Source organism: Cynocephalus volans, chromosome 6, assembly GCF_027409185.1.
Source record: "Cynocephalus volans isolate mCynVol1 chromosome 6, mCynVol1.pri, whole genome shotgun sequence".
Classification (NCBI taxonomy): domain Eukaryota; kingdom Metazoa; phylum Chordata; class Mammalia; order Dermoptera; family Cynocephalidae; genus Cynocephalus; species Cynocephalus volans.
The window spans coordinates 26,767,955-26,784,116 of NC_084465.1; the positions used below are offsets into that span (position 1 = coordinate 26,767,955).

At 37.8% G+C, this 16,162-nt stretch overlaps 1 protein-coding gene across 1 annotated transcript in view; it reads right to left on the bottom strand.

Moving 5' to 3' along the window:
- Positions 1-946: 946 nt before the first annotated feature.
- STRIP2 (striatin interacting protein 2) overlaps positions 947-16,162 on the bottom strand; it is a 41,570-nt gene continuing 26,354 nt past the window's right edge. The window contains exons 18-21 of the mRNA XM_063099671.1: positions 13,996-14,062; positions 5,598-5,702; positions 4,404-4,608; positions 947-1,893 (exon numbers count right to left, since the gene is read on the bottom strand). Coding sequence (XP_062955741.1) covers positions 1,643-1,893; positions 4,404-4,608; positions 5,598-5,702; positions 13,996-14,062 — 628 coding nt within the window. The 3' untranslated portion in view covers positions 947-1,642. The remainder of the gene's footprint in view (positions 1,894-4,403; positions 4,609-5,597; positions 5,703-13,995; positions 14,063-16,162) is intronic.

A 16,162-nucleotide genomic window follows, 5' to 3' on the forward strand; every position in this document is an offset into this window, starting at 1 on the left:
ATAGAAGATATGTTCAGTAAGTTATTTTGATTGGAATGAGGACTGCTGTCCTACTTATGTAAAATTTACAAATTATTTTAAGTTTCATCCATTCATTCTTCATGACCTTCCATAAAAACAGAAATCCTGCCACCCTAAAGCACAAAGAAGTAAAATCGAAAGTTTACTTAGATTTTGATACAGTTCCTTTGGATATCGTCAGGTACTCTTACCATAACTACAGAGACTGGTTGACAAAGGGCAGGGTAAATAAGCCAATTTTGACTAGAGTTACCAGCATAAAGTGGCCTGGTGCCATCATAAAAAGATTCAGTGGTGTCTATGTTTGTGGGGGAGTGGCATTTAAAATAAAAAAGCTTGATGATATATATGACAGAATTGTGGGGACAGAAGAAAAATAAAATGATCCTAACTGAATCAGAAACTTTTCTAAAAACCTGATTTCTTTTGGGAAGTATGTGATTCTGCTATAAAAGAGAAGTGTGAAGAGATTGGTACATCAACTCTTATAGTTTCAATAAAATGTGTAATACTTTTAGGTAAAAGCAGTATTGCTAAATCTCCACATGACATTTTGAAACTGCTAGCAGTAAAAAGGAAAAAAGTCATTAGTCAACACTGGAGAAGAAGAAAAATGGTAAGCTGTGATGCTCTTGCTGTTCTTTTCAATTAAAAAATAGATCGATCATAAGCACAAATGGACAGGCCATCTCAATAAATAAACCTCCTGTAGTTAACCTGTCATTTAAAAAATGAATTGGATGAAACGGATAATTTTCTGCAGTGTACTCAGCCATTTTAAGACTAAAGTAGTTTCAAAAAAACATGAAACATCTTTAGAGAAGGCCTGATTATTTCATATTAGTTGCAGCTCTTTGAAAATTTCAGAGGACTCCATGTCCTACACAGAGTACAAGGAAATAATTTTCACACTGAACATAGATCTCTCAGGGAATAAAGAAAAAAAAAAAAAAACCCACTCTACACAATACACTTTTCTACAGCATGCAGTATTTAGGAAATAATAAATCATTGTCCTTCACAAAGAAGGTGCAGGTGCTCTAAAATCATCTTCGAACTAATGATTTTAGAAAGAGGTGAGTGTCAAAATTTAAAATGCAGACTTAATTTCAAAGTTGGTTTTGCCAAACCTCTGATAAGTCCTAGGAAACCAAGGGTCAGCAAGAAGAAAATTTTCTCCCTATTTTATGACCTTTACCACTACTACTGTGATGAAAGCCTTGGGTCAAATGCTATAACAAAGTTCTTCTCATTCTTGGGGCCAGCAAAGGCTAGCCTGGTACTAATCAAGACTAAAGCAGGAAGCGGTCACATCAAAGACACCAAAGAGCCTGTCTAAGACTGATCCACCAAAAGATTCCCAAGGCTAATAGGGTACCCCACTGATCCCAGGCAAGTTGATCAATTTGTTGTGACTCGGGATCCCAGCCTTGTACCATCTCCAGGCCCAACAGTCCCCAGAATAGCTTTGAACTATACTGGATGTCTTTGGGCCAGGCCAGATCTCCCCTTGACAAGCACTCCGAGAGCTGGAAACAAAGGCTGAATGGGCAGTGTAGGCAGAGCACCATTTATTGGAGCCAACCTCCATCTATCAGATGCTTTGTGGACAAGAGCTCAGTCAGTGATTCTGGAGCAGCTCCTCCCAACATATGGGTTGTGAAAACACCTCTCTCTCCAGCCAGAGCTCATATGAATAGTGGAAATCTTCAGGCAGATCCAACCTCTGGCCCAGCACACTCTGCAAGCAGTTATCCACAGGTGAAAATTCAGAGTCCTGGGTTCTGTCATACCGGCGGCTGTTAAAAGCCTCGATGTTGGCCCTCAAGGTGCATTCTTCTGCTTGGAAGTCCCATGGCCTAGCATCAATGTCTGTGTTGGGAAGAGAGGAAGAAAAAGATGCATACAACTCAGGACACCCGCTCCCCTTACCACAGAGCATGGTCTATGGGACTCCAACAATGAAACTACTCAGAATTCCTTTTTTTTTTTTTTTAAAAAAAAGCAATGTACAAAGTAAGTATATAGCATAATGATACTTAGGTTTAAAAAATACATATATGTCCACATACATAAGCTTGTATATGCAGAAATTATCTTTGGAAGGGTGGTCTAGAAACTGGTAACAGTAGTTACTTCAGAGAAAGGAAATGAGGGCCTGGAGGGAAGTGAACTTCTTTTACACAGGTATTTCCTTTTCAATTTCGTTATTTCATTCCTTTTCATTATTTCACTGTCTTACTGGTAATATGTATTATGTTTTCCAAAAGCGTAATTAAATTCCTTTTATTGAACTTTCCCTGGAGGAGTTTCCCATTTGAATGGAATCAACAGCTTTCAAGGAATGGAAAGCAGGCAGGAGGAGTACTATATAGAGAATAAGAATGGACCAATTACTGAAGACTTTTCTGATTCTCTGGAATCTCCTCCAGCACATAATCGAGCTATGTGTTGGCTTATTTTAAGATTATGAGGTGAAGGCTTCCATGGAAATAGAAACAGAAAGAATAATCTGTTTTGCTTCTATTTACTTTAGCACTTATTTCAGGGCTACAGATACAAATTTCCCAGGTCTCTTATTCCTACACTCAATGGTTTATAATAAGGAAATATAGTTTGAGTTTGGGCTCCTAATTACAGCAACAACAGATGTGCCATTTGCAGGATAAAACATTTTCATGTTTTAAAAATGTATAAGAATTTAAATAGCTAATTGTATTTTATGTCTTATAGAAGTTGCACCCTGGCTTGTTATTTGCCAATCATATTCTCCCCTTTCTCCCTTAACTCTTTATTGCCGCATCCTCTAAAATTCAAGCAGGTTACACGTCCTAGCAAAGACAAGTCATTAGTCACCTTACCAAAAAACCTTAAAATACCATTAGGGAAATAATGGTCAAATCCCACTACAGCAAATACAATACAATGAAAAAGCTCTCCAAAATAAATTTTGCCAAACTCTGGTTAATCATAGCATGAGTTCTGGTAGTTCAACCACATATCATGCCTCCTAATGTGAGGCAATATGCAGTTCCCAACATTAGCTAGGATGTATTATAGCCAGAAAGATTTAATTGAATTCATCTAACCTTTAGATCTAAATTAAAGTTTATAGGTAATACCATGAATAGAGGAATAAGATAAATGACGCCAAAAAGAAGCAAGCAGACAAATCTTGCTTCTTTGAAAGTAGGTATTCAACGGGCCTAGTTCTTCAATTAGGTACCATTATGGGGAAAAAAAAGACTGCTAGATTCAAAATAAATTAACATATGGCTGGCCAGTTAGCTCACTTGGGAGAGTGTGGTGTTAACATCAAGGTCAAGGGTTCGGATCCCCTTACCTGCCAGCCATCAAACAAAACAAAAGAAAAAAACCCCCCAAATTAACATGTATAACAACCAGATGCAATTGTGTTCCTGGAATGAATTCTGACTTGGAAAAAATAGCTATAAAGAACATTTTGGGGCCGGCCCGTGGCTCACTCGGGAGAGTGCGGTGCTGATAACACCAAGGCCACGGGTTCGGATCCCATATAGGGATGGCCAGTTGCTCACTGGGTGAGCGTGGTGCAGACAACACCAAGTCAAGGGTTAAGATCTCCTTACCGGTCATCTTTTGAAAAACAAACAAACAAACAAACAAACAAACAAACAAAAGAACATTTTGGGCTGTGTGGTCAGCTTACTTGGTTAGAGCATGGTGCGGATAATACCAAGGTCAAGGGTTCAGATCCCCAGACTGGCCAGCTGCCAAAAAACCCTCCCAAAAAACAACAAAAAAAACCCCATTTTGGGATACCTGGGGAATTCTGACCATGGACTTGATTATTAGATAAAATGAAAATGTTCTGACATGGAAAGGTAGAGATAATGTTAATTGAAAAGGGATTATAAAATAGCATATACAATTTGCTTTCATTTTAATAAGATATGAGTATGCATACATATGTATAGAAAAAGATCTGAAAGAATATTATAATAAGATGTTAACAGTGGCAATCTTTGGGTGGTACAAATATGGCGTAAATATGATAATATAGTAAAATGTTTGCTTACTGTACTTTCTTTTTTCCTAACTGCTTTGTAATAATTAAAAGTTATTTTAATTAAAAAAATCTTTTGGAGGAATCTGTCATTTAAAGGAATGTTTTGGAAAGAGGGTAATTATCTCTCAATTTACTTACTTTATAAAATGGATTTTTGTAGTTTACACAGGACAAGATTGCCTTAAAGATTGGTATATCAGCACCTGGCCTAAAATCACGTATTTTCTTGTCTAAAATATGTAACAATTCATGCTAAAAGAATAGAGGTAAATGTTTATTTAGTTTTGTTTAAACCCTGGGCAACTCTTACAAGTCAAGATCTCTGACAACTCACCATTCCCGTAAGCCCAGTCATCATTCATGCGGTGGCGTACTTTCTGGTAAATAGCTGACATGGTTTTCATGTTACTTTTCCTCCACTGGCGCCCCAGGTACTTGGTCTGTATCTTTAGCAGCTTTAGGACATAAAGTTGCAGCATGGCCTGTTTGACTTTCAGGGCCCGCTTTAAGATTGGAGCTGATTTAAACACCACCAGCATCTGCCCATTGAAAGAGAAGTAAGGGTGAAGAAAGGCAGATAAAGATCTAACACGTCTTAGAATTTCCAACTCACAGACAAATTAAACCAAACCCGGCTATCCTCAGAACCCCCTAGGGAGCTTTCGGGAATGGGCTCTACTTAAATTTAGTCTTCAAGAGCATACTAGGGGGCTGACCAGTTTAGTTCAGTTGGTTAGAGTACAGTATTATAAACACCAAGGTCAAGGTTTCAGATCCCCATACCAGCCAAAAAATAAATAAATAAAAAATAAAAGAATATGTAGAAATTATTCCATTCATATTTCATGATTCAAAGTTTCTAATATTCAAAGGGCATGGTATAAAGTGCAAAAAAAATGTTGTCAGCCACACATCCCATTTCCACTGTTACCAGTTTCTTATGTATCTTCTGGAGACAACACTATACATAGTAGTATATGTAAGCATATACTACTTTTGTTTTTTTTAGCACAAACGATAGCTAACTACATATTCTGTCACAGTGTTCCATACCTTGTTTTTTATTTAGTAATATATCTTGAAAATTATTCGATACCAGTATAGAACTGCCTCAGTTTTTAAAATGGTTGCAGAATATTCTATTATAAGGACTTATCATCATTTATTTAATCAGTTGGTCCCATATTAATGGGCATTTAGGTTGTTTCAATCTTTCATTGTTACAAACAATGCTGTAATGAATAATCTTAGACTTGCATCATTTGGGATGTGTGACTGTAATCCAAATAACACTACTAACTTCCCTACAAGATCTGCCCTGAGGGAAGGTCTGTATGCAACTCCCTGAAAAGAAATGGACTGGTGAGTAATCATCTTATTAAGTTCCCAGAATTAGGAGACACAAAATCTTATGTAGCATTCTCTGGCTATCTAAAGAGTTCACAAAGCAGGCAGTCCACAAATAATTACTAATGATTTATAAAAACTCAGTCAGATGGACACTTCCATGATCTGAAGCCCCACTTACCATGGTCCTGGAATGCTTCCATTTGGTCAGTTTATTGAGCAGCCTCAGGAGATTGATGCAGGAAAAGAGGTTCCGCCAGCAGAACTGGTTGTTGTCTCCAGCTTCCTGTAATAAGGATCACCCTCCATCATCTCAGTACCCACAAGACTTCCATTCCCACAGAAGCCTGGAAGTCACTGTTGGTCAGTTTAGATGAAGCATTCTGGTATAAATGCTACCTCCTTGCTTTTCTGCTCTTCACACACTGAGGTCTCAAAGCACACAATATCCTTCATCTGAAAATTCATTTAGCTGCTAATCCTAGAAGATTCTTTACCTAGAGCAAGTACTGGTTAGAAAGATGATACATAAACACAGGAACTTGATTCAAGTAAGCTTTCTTGTGTAGCTTTCTACTTTAGGACCAATAAAGAGATGATAGAATTTCACCCCCATATACTTTGCACTTATATAAGCTACGTTTGTAATTGCTAGGAGTTAGGTCTCATTCTGGTAGATTTTAAACCATTTTGGATGGATCTGATATTCATTATGGTTGAATTTCTTTTTAAATCAGCTCCCACTCTCCTTTATCAAACCATATCGCAATCAGATGCTTAATTCTCCAGCACGGAAGGAAAAATGGCAGATGGTTCTTTCTAACCAGGTATTTTTCTTGTATGTTCCTTGATAGCTTGTGAGCACCTAACCAGAAATAACAGATGAATGTCAGATTAGAACAGGTATCTACTCATAGAAACATCTTTCAGGGACAAAAATAAGAGTCCTTATGTGATTTGGTGGCCTGTAAATATATACTGGTGTCAGAAGCTATATAAATCAATGATCACGCATGAGGCCCAGACTAACATCTTGGAAATTCCTCACATCTATAATGTGATAGGAGAATGTAGGAGGAGACATGTGTAGAAGTGAACTGCTATCAGAATGGAAAATTAACTCTTCCTCCCCAACATTAATTTGAAGCAAGCAAGACAGGCATACACCTAATGTGGAATGAACATCTAAGATTTTTGAGGGTATTAGGCTTTCTTAATACTTAGTACCAAAGGCCAGAAAGTTTCAGGGAAATTTTTTAGAAATATTATTTAGAAATATATATTCTTCTTTCTACAGTAAATATTCAATATTGTGCTTAGAACTAGTCCCAGGAGAAACATCTGCCTGCTTCTGAGGGAAACTTCCATGGAGTTTCCACCCTAGTGCATCAGCTAGTCTGGCTTGCCCAAGACAGATCAGGTTCTTCATATGTTACATTTTGTGTGGTTAATAGAGAGACAGAATTTTTAAAAAAATTTTTTTTCAGCTGGCTGAGAATTTAAAATTTTTAAGTAGCAGGGAAAACACAAAAATATAGGATAGGTAAGTATATTTCCTTGTGAGCTTCCTTCATCTTGATTTCCAATATAGTAGAGGCATAAAAAGCCTTGTGTTCCTCAGCATCTCAAAGAATAACATAGGAGTGGAGGCATGGCCTTGTAGAAGCAGCATTGAAGTAGGCACCACGACACCTGGATTATGGCCTTGGCCCTGACTATGTGATCTTAGACAAGTCATTTCCTCTGTTTCCTTTAAGAGGTCAAACTAGATAATCTTTAAGATCTTCTCAGCTCTGACCATTGTATAATTCTGTGATTTACTTGGACTCTTTTTAGTTGAAAAGAAATGCCTCTTTTTAATGATTGCTTAATATTCTATTATAAGGATGTACCATCAATCTACTTAACCAGTTGGTCCTCTATTAATGGGCATTTAGGTTGTTTCCAGTCTTTCATTATTATAAATAATGCTGTAATGAATAATCTTAGACTTGCATCATTTGGGATGGGTGACTGTAATCCAAATAACATTGCTAACTTCCCTACCAGAGCTGCCCAAGGCAGGATCCATATTCAGCTTCCTGAAAAGAAACGGACTGGTGAGTAATTATGTGAAGTTTTAAAGTTTTCAAAGTGAAGTTTTGAGTAAGGGTAAGCTGATTGTGGCTTCCTTGTCCTCAGAGCTCAGTCTCATAGCTTTACATAGCTTCTGACACTAGTATATATTTGCAGGCCCCCAAATCACGTGATAACTCCCTGAAAAATGTTTCTATGAGTAGATACCTGTTTCTAATCTGACATCTGTCTGTTATCTCTGGTCAGGTGCTCAAGTGTCCCAGGAAAGTCACTCCAGTTACCTCCCTGAAGATAGACTCAGCTGCCCTTGCCCTGCTTTCCTTCTGATAATACTTCTCCAGAGGAACGTAACCAGCTCCACTTCTCACATTGCCAGATGCTTTGGAGAGCTGGCATTAAAAACATACACACTGGTTAGTAGCTCTCTCAAGACATCTGAGCCCTGGCTCATTCGGTCTCCTTTGCTTGAAGCAGCAGGTTCTACACGGAGCACTGCTCCAGCTTCTGCCTCGTTCTAATCCAACAATCATTTCACCAGCAGGCCTTTAGCTCCATGGGTACCTGTACAGATTTGCACACCTGAGAGTTTTTCTTTATTTTTACATCCATTTAAGGCAGATCACCCTTTCTCTGTTTGTTTTTGTTTTTTGGCAGGACTCAGCATATTAAGTGAGATGTAAAACTCTGTGTGAAGTTATACAAGGGTACTTTAAAAAGTTCATGGATGTAGCGGTCAGCTGCAAAAAAAAGAAAAGAAAAAAGTTTACAGAAAGATTCGCATTGTCTTTTAATTCCATTTTTCCTTGAACTTTTTGAAGTACCCTTGTATTTTGTAAACAGCAGCACACGGTCACATTCTCTTGTCCCTGGTACTTTACACTAGCCAAAGCAAGACTTTCACTTTCTTTCTACCAGCTGAAGTTAAAAAAGAAACTTTGCCCATGTTCCACTCTCACAAATAACTATTTGTTTGCAGTACACCTTGCATCTAAATATTCAATTCAGGGACCACATCCCTTTCAGAGCATCTCCAAAGCGCTACGAGGGCTCTGTTCTCAAAGATCTGTCTATAGCCTAGTTGAGTGAGACAAGCCAAATAAAAACGCAGGCTATTACAATTATGTGGATACTTAACTCAGATGACTAAGAGAAGAACAGTGTTTCTTCCTTTTGGACTGAGGAAATAAGATTGGTTAGAATCTGAGGACTAGAAGGGACTCAGTTGTTCTAGTCCATTTTGTTATCCACAGAAGCAAAAACTAAGGCCCAGAGAGGGAAGGGGCTTGCCTAAGGACTCACAGTAAGTGTTCAACCAGGCTAAGTGCCCAATCTCCAGTACTCATCAAATTTGAAGACTCTTTGTTTACTGTTCATCTTCTAATTATACTTCTGGAATCCTAGACACAGGTGATTCCTGAGAGAAAATCTGGTTTGATGCCCTGCTTTCTGAATTTCTTGAAGACCTAATGGTAGAGAAGCCCTTTCTTATGTCCTACTATAATTCCTACTTCAAGCCAGAAGACAACGTTTCTAGGAAAAACAACAATAACAAAAACCAGTGTTTCCTGCTTTAAAGTAAAGCATTTGACTGAGTTCAGTCAACCTGTGATCAGACTGAGCCTTTAAAGAAGGGCTGGTAAGTGTGAAATCTAATATATCGCGAACCTCCTCAATAGCTTATTCAAGTCCTTCAGTGATGATTCTTACTTTCAGATTGCAAACCAACTCTGCATTGAGAAGTTGAAATTATTAATATTAACTTGGTTGTCTTATAATGAATCTAGGAGAATTTTATAGTCCAAGGAAAGTTGAATGCTTACCTAATGACCCAACCTCTCTTCCTTTTATACATGGAACTCCTATAGCCTACAAGAAATCTGCTCAAGATCCCATATAGTAATTGTAAGTAGCAAAGCCAGGTCTGCCTTTTCTATACTCCAACTAGTCTATTTATTTGCTTTGTGCTTCACGTTTTCCATGCCATGTCAGCCTTGCATTTATTTGAAACTATTGCAAAATCATCTGCTAGGTTTTAATACTTATTGATTTCAAATTCACAATAATAGCTATTTCTTGGTAAATTATTCTTTTGATCCATTTCTTTATTATGGTTCACATACTGAAAATCAAGTCATATTTTTATTTTAGATTTTGTTTTCCCACATCATCATAGAGTAATTCCCTTATATAGTTTTCTGGCAAGTTACTGCTAGATTAAGGACCTACATCTAGATATCATAAAAGAGAGTACTGGTTCTCAAGTAGAATGAGTGGGTAAGAATAAAGGAGAGAAGAAAATTTCAAGATGATATGGGGAACTTTAGCAAACTACATGTGCCCTGGGGAGGGGACCTGGGCATGTGAGTTTGAAAAATCACCTCAGAGATTCTAATCTCCTTAAGAATCCATTACAGAAATAGTGACCAAAAGGAAAATTGATAAAATGCTAAAAAAATTTATCTATAGTCCTCCACCTCATGGAAAATAGATACATACTTTGTGATGTGTTCACATTATATCTGGGAGAGAGAAACAATAATGCTAAAGGCATCACTGGTTTTAAACAGTGATGGTGAATGTCAGAGCAAAGAATATTTAAAACGGTCATAAATCATTGGTTAAATAATGCCTGAAAGGAATGCTATAGCACTTAATACTTGAACATAATGATTGCATTCCATAAAGAAAATCAAAACCAAAACAACAGCAAAAATCTGGGATCTGGAAATATCTGAATTAGGAAGTTACAAAAACTAAACTTAATAAGGATAGGTGAAATGATCTGGTATATAAATTTAAGTGATATTAATATGTTTTTATAAATCTTTCTCAATATAAATCAAACTCAAATTTGAGGAATTTTATAGTAAAATTAAAATTTACTTAATAATTTCACTTCCCTAGATCTAAAAGGAAATGCCAAACACTTCTTTGCAAATGAATAATCATGCAAATTCAGACCCACTGCTGACTATACCCAGCTATAAGGCTTTGGATAGCACTTCACGACTCCATCACTTGGGCAAAATACGGACCAAGATACTTCTAGCTCTGATCCTCCATGATTCCATAGATATTAATCTTCTCCTCATTCCTTCATCTTTAATCTATGAGACAACTCGAGCAACCACACTGTTCAACATATGCCCTCCTTTGTTTACGATGCTGCTGTTATTAAATCACATTCTGTAGAGAAAATAAGCAGTTTGAACTCTGTGTTGGTTTTTCAGCAGGGACAACAGGTTTACAGAAATTTCCCCATTTCCCCCCCCCAAATGTCTGTAAGATATGAGAGGAAAGAAGAATGAAGTATAATCTGCATGACTTCTCTTTAGGGCTAACAGGCCCATGAAGAAAACAGACCTACAACCTTATCCTCAGATAAGATATCCTCTAAAGCAGTGGTTTTTAAACATTTTTATTGCAGATATCTATCATAAAATAATTTTGGGGTATATTTCCAAATAAATGTATGTCTAGTTCTAAGTTATAAATGCATTGTCATAGAACATTATTATAATGTACACATAAATATAGAAAGTAAAAAAGATACTGATAAAAAACACATAAAAGATCTAATATTTTCCACCCCCAAAACATCACTTTGCACCTCACATTTCATACTCACTGCTCTAAACAACCACCCAGATGTTAAGCATTCTACAATACTTTCTGAGGCCCATATCCACTGCCTTCTCTAGCAACCTTCTTCCAAAGATCACACCTAACTTCCACACAATCATAAATTCACCATCCTTCGTTTAAGTTTGGAATTTAATTTTAATTTTTTCCAAGTTTAGTGGATTGAATTTGAATATTGACTTTGGAGATCCACAAATTTTAAGCCTTCCTACACAAGGTGGATGGGGAGTGAGTATGGCCTATTCTAAAACTAACAATTTTGACAAAATGGGAAGACTTCAGAAATTAATATGCCACTAACTTTGCCTTTATTTCATGCCCATCATGCTGTGCAGCTGGAGTTCCAAATGAGGTTGAATTCAATTCAATTCAAATTCAAAACCAGAGAAAATATGAATCAAGATTACCGCAGCCCAATAATTCCACTTCTAGGAATCTATCTTAAGGAAATAGAGATGAGGTCAAAGATTCATGTGTAATGATGTTCATTTTAGAGTTATATAGGGAAAACTGAAATAAATGTCCAACAATAGTAGGAAAAAAGTCATTTTTAAAAAATTAAATAGTGAAATATTATGTGTAGCTACGAAAAACTATGCCCTCAAGAATGTTTAATAAAATCATATTGCAAACATTTAAATTTTACTATGTCAAGGGAAACATAAATATATAGTCCTTATTTTGTTAAATAATGTGTTTATATATATATATGAACAAATACATATGTGGTAATTACAGCAAAATGTTAAAGTGGTTACATGCAGGTGATATAATTAGGGTGTTTTTATTTTCTTTCCCATAGTTTTCTGGTTTTCTCCAATATTTTGCAATAAGTATATTATTGATTTTATAATCGGAAAAAAACTTTAAATGTAATTTAAAGCAAATTTAAAGAAAATAAACTTAAATAGCCAGTATGTTTTCTGTGCATGCAATTTGTTAAGACTGACCTGAAAAAGAGATAAATCTTACTAACATAAACATTAGTCTTTTCCTGAGTACAGAAGTCATCAGTTTTGATAAACAAACCATTATATTGAGGACCTACGTGGAGTAAATTTGCTAGGTACTGAAGCTCATGATTGGACTCAGGGAAACACTTATATTTTAAATTCAGGCAAAAAAAAATCTGGTTCCTAAATGAAACCACCAGGTGCCACTATTGCTTCATAGAAAGGAGTGCAATACTTACCATAATGTTTTTTTAAATTAAGAATAGATGCATTTTTCACTCACTTTTGGATAATAATAAAGTCTTCTTAGAAGGCATAATGATCATTTCAATTATTTTACCCTCATATCCCAAAAGGTCAAATGGAAGAGATGTTAAAATAAAATTCCCATTAATTCCTATATATGAACTGATGGGGTTGGAATTGAGAATAGAGAATACATTATATCAAGGAAGATTCAGGCCATAAAAGCTGAATTTATTTTCTGAAATATCATACTAATGGTAGAATTTTAATGCTACTGTGTACCAATGTTTCTGTGGAAAATGTATTCTTCATTCCAACTCTAAGTGGCAGGGATGCATGTCTCTACCCTCACTCTACGACTTTTAGCTAACTGTAAGGTCTTGGCAGTTATTTAACTTCTCCATCTATAAAATAGTAATACCAGCCTCATAGAGTTGTTTTAAAGATTGAATATCATCATGTACATAAATAGGGTTAAACAATTTATTACTTCTCTGTAGGAGTAAAAAGCTTCCAGCTTCTTTGGCTGCTGAGACCACATCTAAAAAAGACAGGGAATCTCTGTCCTGGTGGCAAACAGGTGCTAGATTTGATGTCTCAGGACATGGGTCTTTTTACCCATGTCTAATTTGTGGTCCGTCACCTATGAGTGGACCATGACAAGTCACTTCATCCGCTGAGTCCTCAGGTTTGTCATCTTTGAAATAAGGGGGTCAAATGACTCTTAAGTGCCCTCCAGCCAAGAATCCTGTGGTTCTATGAAACCTGTACCACAGAAGGTATCATTCTATCTTTGCATAATATATTTTTCTGACTCAACATCTTGCAGGTATTAAAGTTGGGGGAGACAAAGGGTTGTAGCACTCATGGGTACCATCATTCAATAATTAAGTATTTACTCAATTCCTCAGTGCACCAGACATGGTGCTAGGCTCTAGGGATATAAAAATGAAGATGATGCTATCTCTTCCTTCAAGGAGTTTACAGTCAAGCTGAGAAACAGATACAGATAAATAATGCAAAGATGAGGGCATGACTGTGGTATATCTAAGGAGCTGTGGCAATACATGATCAGGTAGGCACTTTATCTTCAATATGCTGCTGGTCAGTCAGTTTCATGGAATTCAGAATAACTCTGAGGGACTTATGATTCACCTAGAGCTGTTTTCAAGATGAGGAACTTTCTGGGCTATCCTTTGGTGGCTATGTTGGCTTTTGCCTCAAAGAGACTTAGGCAAGGTATTTCGTGAAATATACATTCCAGAGTTTTATAACCTATATGAAAATGAGAAGAGAATTGCCTGTAGTACAGCAGAAAGAAGACATAATTGTTTATGCTAGACTAGAAGAGATTCTCCTGCCATTTAGCATAGATGCTCACATTCAATTTCAATCCCATAATCTTTCTAAAATCCCTCTTCTTAGTTTTTTCCAGTGGTTCTTTCCTCTTCTCTGCAAAATGCTATGCTCAGCTTTGCCAAATCTTTCTCAACTGGGTCAGCAGCTCCAAACCCCTACTGCCTCTGGGTTCTTGCCAATATGTCCTCATTTATCTGAGACTCCCAAACCAGGGCATTGTGGGGCTGGAGAAGAAATGAAAGAGCAAATGTCAGCCTCTGCCACCTAGCAATTTCAAACGCTACCAAATCCCCATCTGCTTACCAGACTCTCGGTAGTAAGTTCCGGCAAATCCTGGATGGTACAGCAAGGGTAATCCAGGACCGAGATGCTGCAAGATGCAGAGATAAGGACAGGCTTTAGGTAAATGGCAACAGCAGGAAATGGCAGTATTTGAAAAGAGCAGGAGTTATTTCTCTCCAGCAGGCCTCATCCATTTTCAAAATTACTTAGTGACCTCAGCTGAAACTGAGGGCTCTGGTGCCGGGCAACTCCAGCTCAAGTCTCTTTTCCTCATGATCATGAGATGAACCACAAATTCTTTCAGGCTTGCCCCCATGTGGCAGATGCAAGAATTAGAACAGAAAGAGAGCCTCATTTCTTCTTACCTCTCCTCACCTTGTTAAAGGAATATGTAAACTTGAGTGCATTAGTGTTTCTGCATTTAAGTGTATGTGTGAATACAACTGTGCTCCCAGAGATGCTGCCCAAACCCATTCCACTTAATAATAATCTGAGGATGTGAGGATAACAAAGATCTCTCCTGTGTCTCTCGCCAGATCTTTCTGAAAGCTGGGAGCTCTGGGTTTCTTGGACAAAGGGGTCAGCTTGGGAAAGGGCACTGGGTCTACCTGTAATGTTGTTTATCACCTTGATTCACTCTACTGATTCTTCCAGGGTTGCCAGTTCTGTACTGCCCCATCAGGATAAACATTCTTGGCTGGCTCATCCACCTACCTACCCACCTCCTACTGACAAAGCCCCATGGCAAAGTAGGTGCTGGTGACCAGAAAATGGGGGCAGGAAATCAAAGATAGATTTGTTCCAATCTCTCAGTGATTTGAATTCTAACCTAAAGTGGTACAAAATAGATTTACAGATATCTAGAGTATCTGGATCATAGGAGCAATGAGGAAACTGCAATAACAAGCTGTGGGTGCTCCAAGTTCTCAGGGATTATTCAAAAGTAAAACTTACACATGGTGCATAAGAGGACCATCTTGTCCAGGCCAACCTTAGCAAAAGCTATAGTCTGCCACTATCACTCTTCCAACTCCAAATAGAACCCAGTGGACATCTACTGGATTGTCTGTCCCTCTTCTTCCAGGCCTAGGGCATGGGAGGGGCATTCAGTTCCTGACTCCACTCCCTCAGCCACAGTTGATTGACCCAGGGGTGGACCTCTAACCCTGGGAATCTGAAACAGAAATTGAGAGTCAATTCAATCTCTGAGGTGGCATTATGACATGTTTAGCTAGTGTGGGCATATTTCGCCAAGTGGCCTGAAAAGCAGACAAAGCAGACTGACAAGTCAGTGAGAGAGGAAACTGGAGTGTCCACGGATGGAGGTGGAAAGCTTCCTGGGTTCGCCACACTACAGACCAACCCTGAGGCCCAGAGCTGTACCTCTGTCCTAGGTTCCATAAGATGATACATCTCATTTCCTTCTAACAAAATCTCCATTCTTTGTGAGTCCAGTCCAGCTGGTCTGGGTTACTTATAACCAAGAGTGCTGACTGATACACCCAGGTGCCTACATGCAGTTGTGGCCCTGACATAGCCTGATCTACACTTTCATGTTCCCTGGTAACCCAACTAAAATGTCTAAAGTGCCATTTTTAAGGGGGTCAGCGCACAGGTTTCCACACAGTTGGGTAAAAACCCATTCTCCAATGCTTCCCCCAAAAGAGAAAGTGTTTAAAGTATTCTCACATATATTACTCTTAACTAATGCTTATAAAATCGCTATGATATAATCAGAAGAGGTATTCTTATTTTAAAGATGAAAACACTGTGGCTCAAAGAAACAAAGTGTCTTACTCAATATTACATAGCTAGCAAATGGCAGATCCAGGTCAGGAATCCAGGTCTCATGACTTCAGGTTCTGTGGGGTGTTTTAAACTATGTACAAGTGGGCTGCCTGTACATGGTGGAATTTCAGGCAGTACTAACAGACAGGCAAGGCAACATCTTCTAGCTCCTCCCTCTCCAGTTACCCTAAGTATGAGATCAGCGCTCTTACTTTAGGAACTTTGCTTCTGGTAAAGAAATTCTGATGAACTCTACTGATTAACATGCTTCCAGTTCCTGTGGAAGTAGCAAACTAAGGAACAAGGATCTATTATGCAATCCCCAAGTCCCCACTTGGCTGGAGGAGTGGAAAGCAATTTATATTCACAGGCAGTAATCCTGCCTCTGATGCTTACTTAA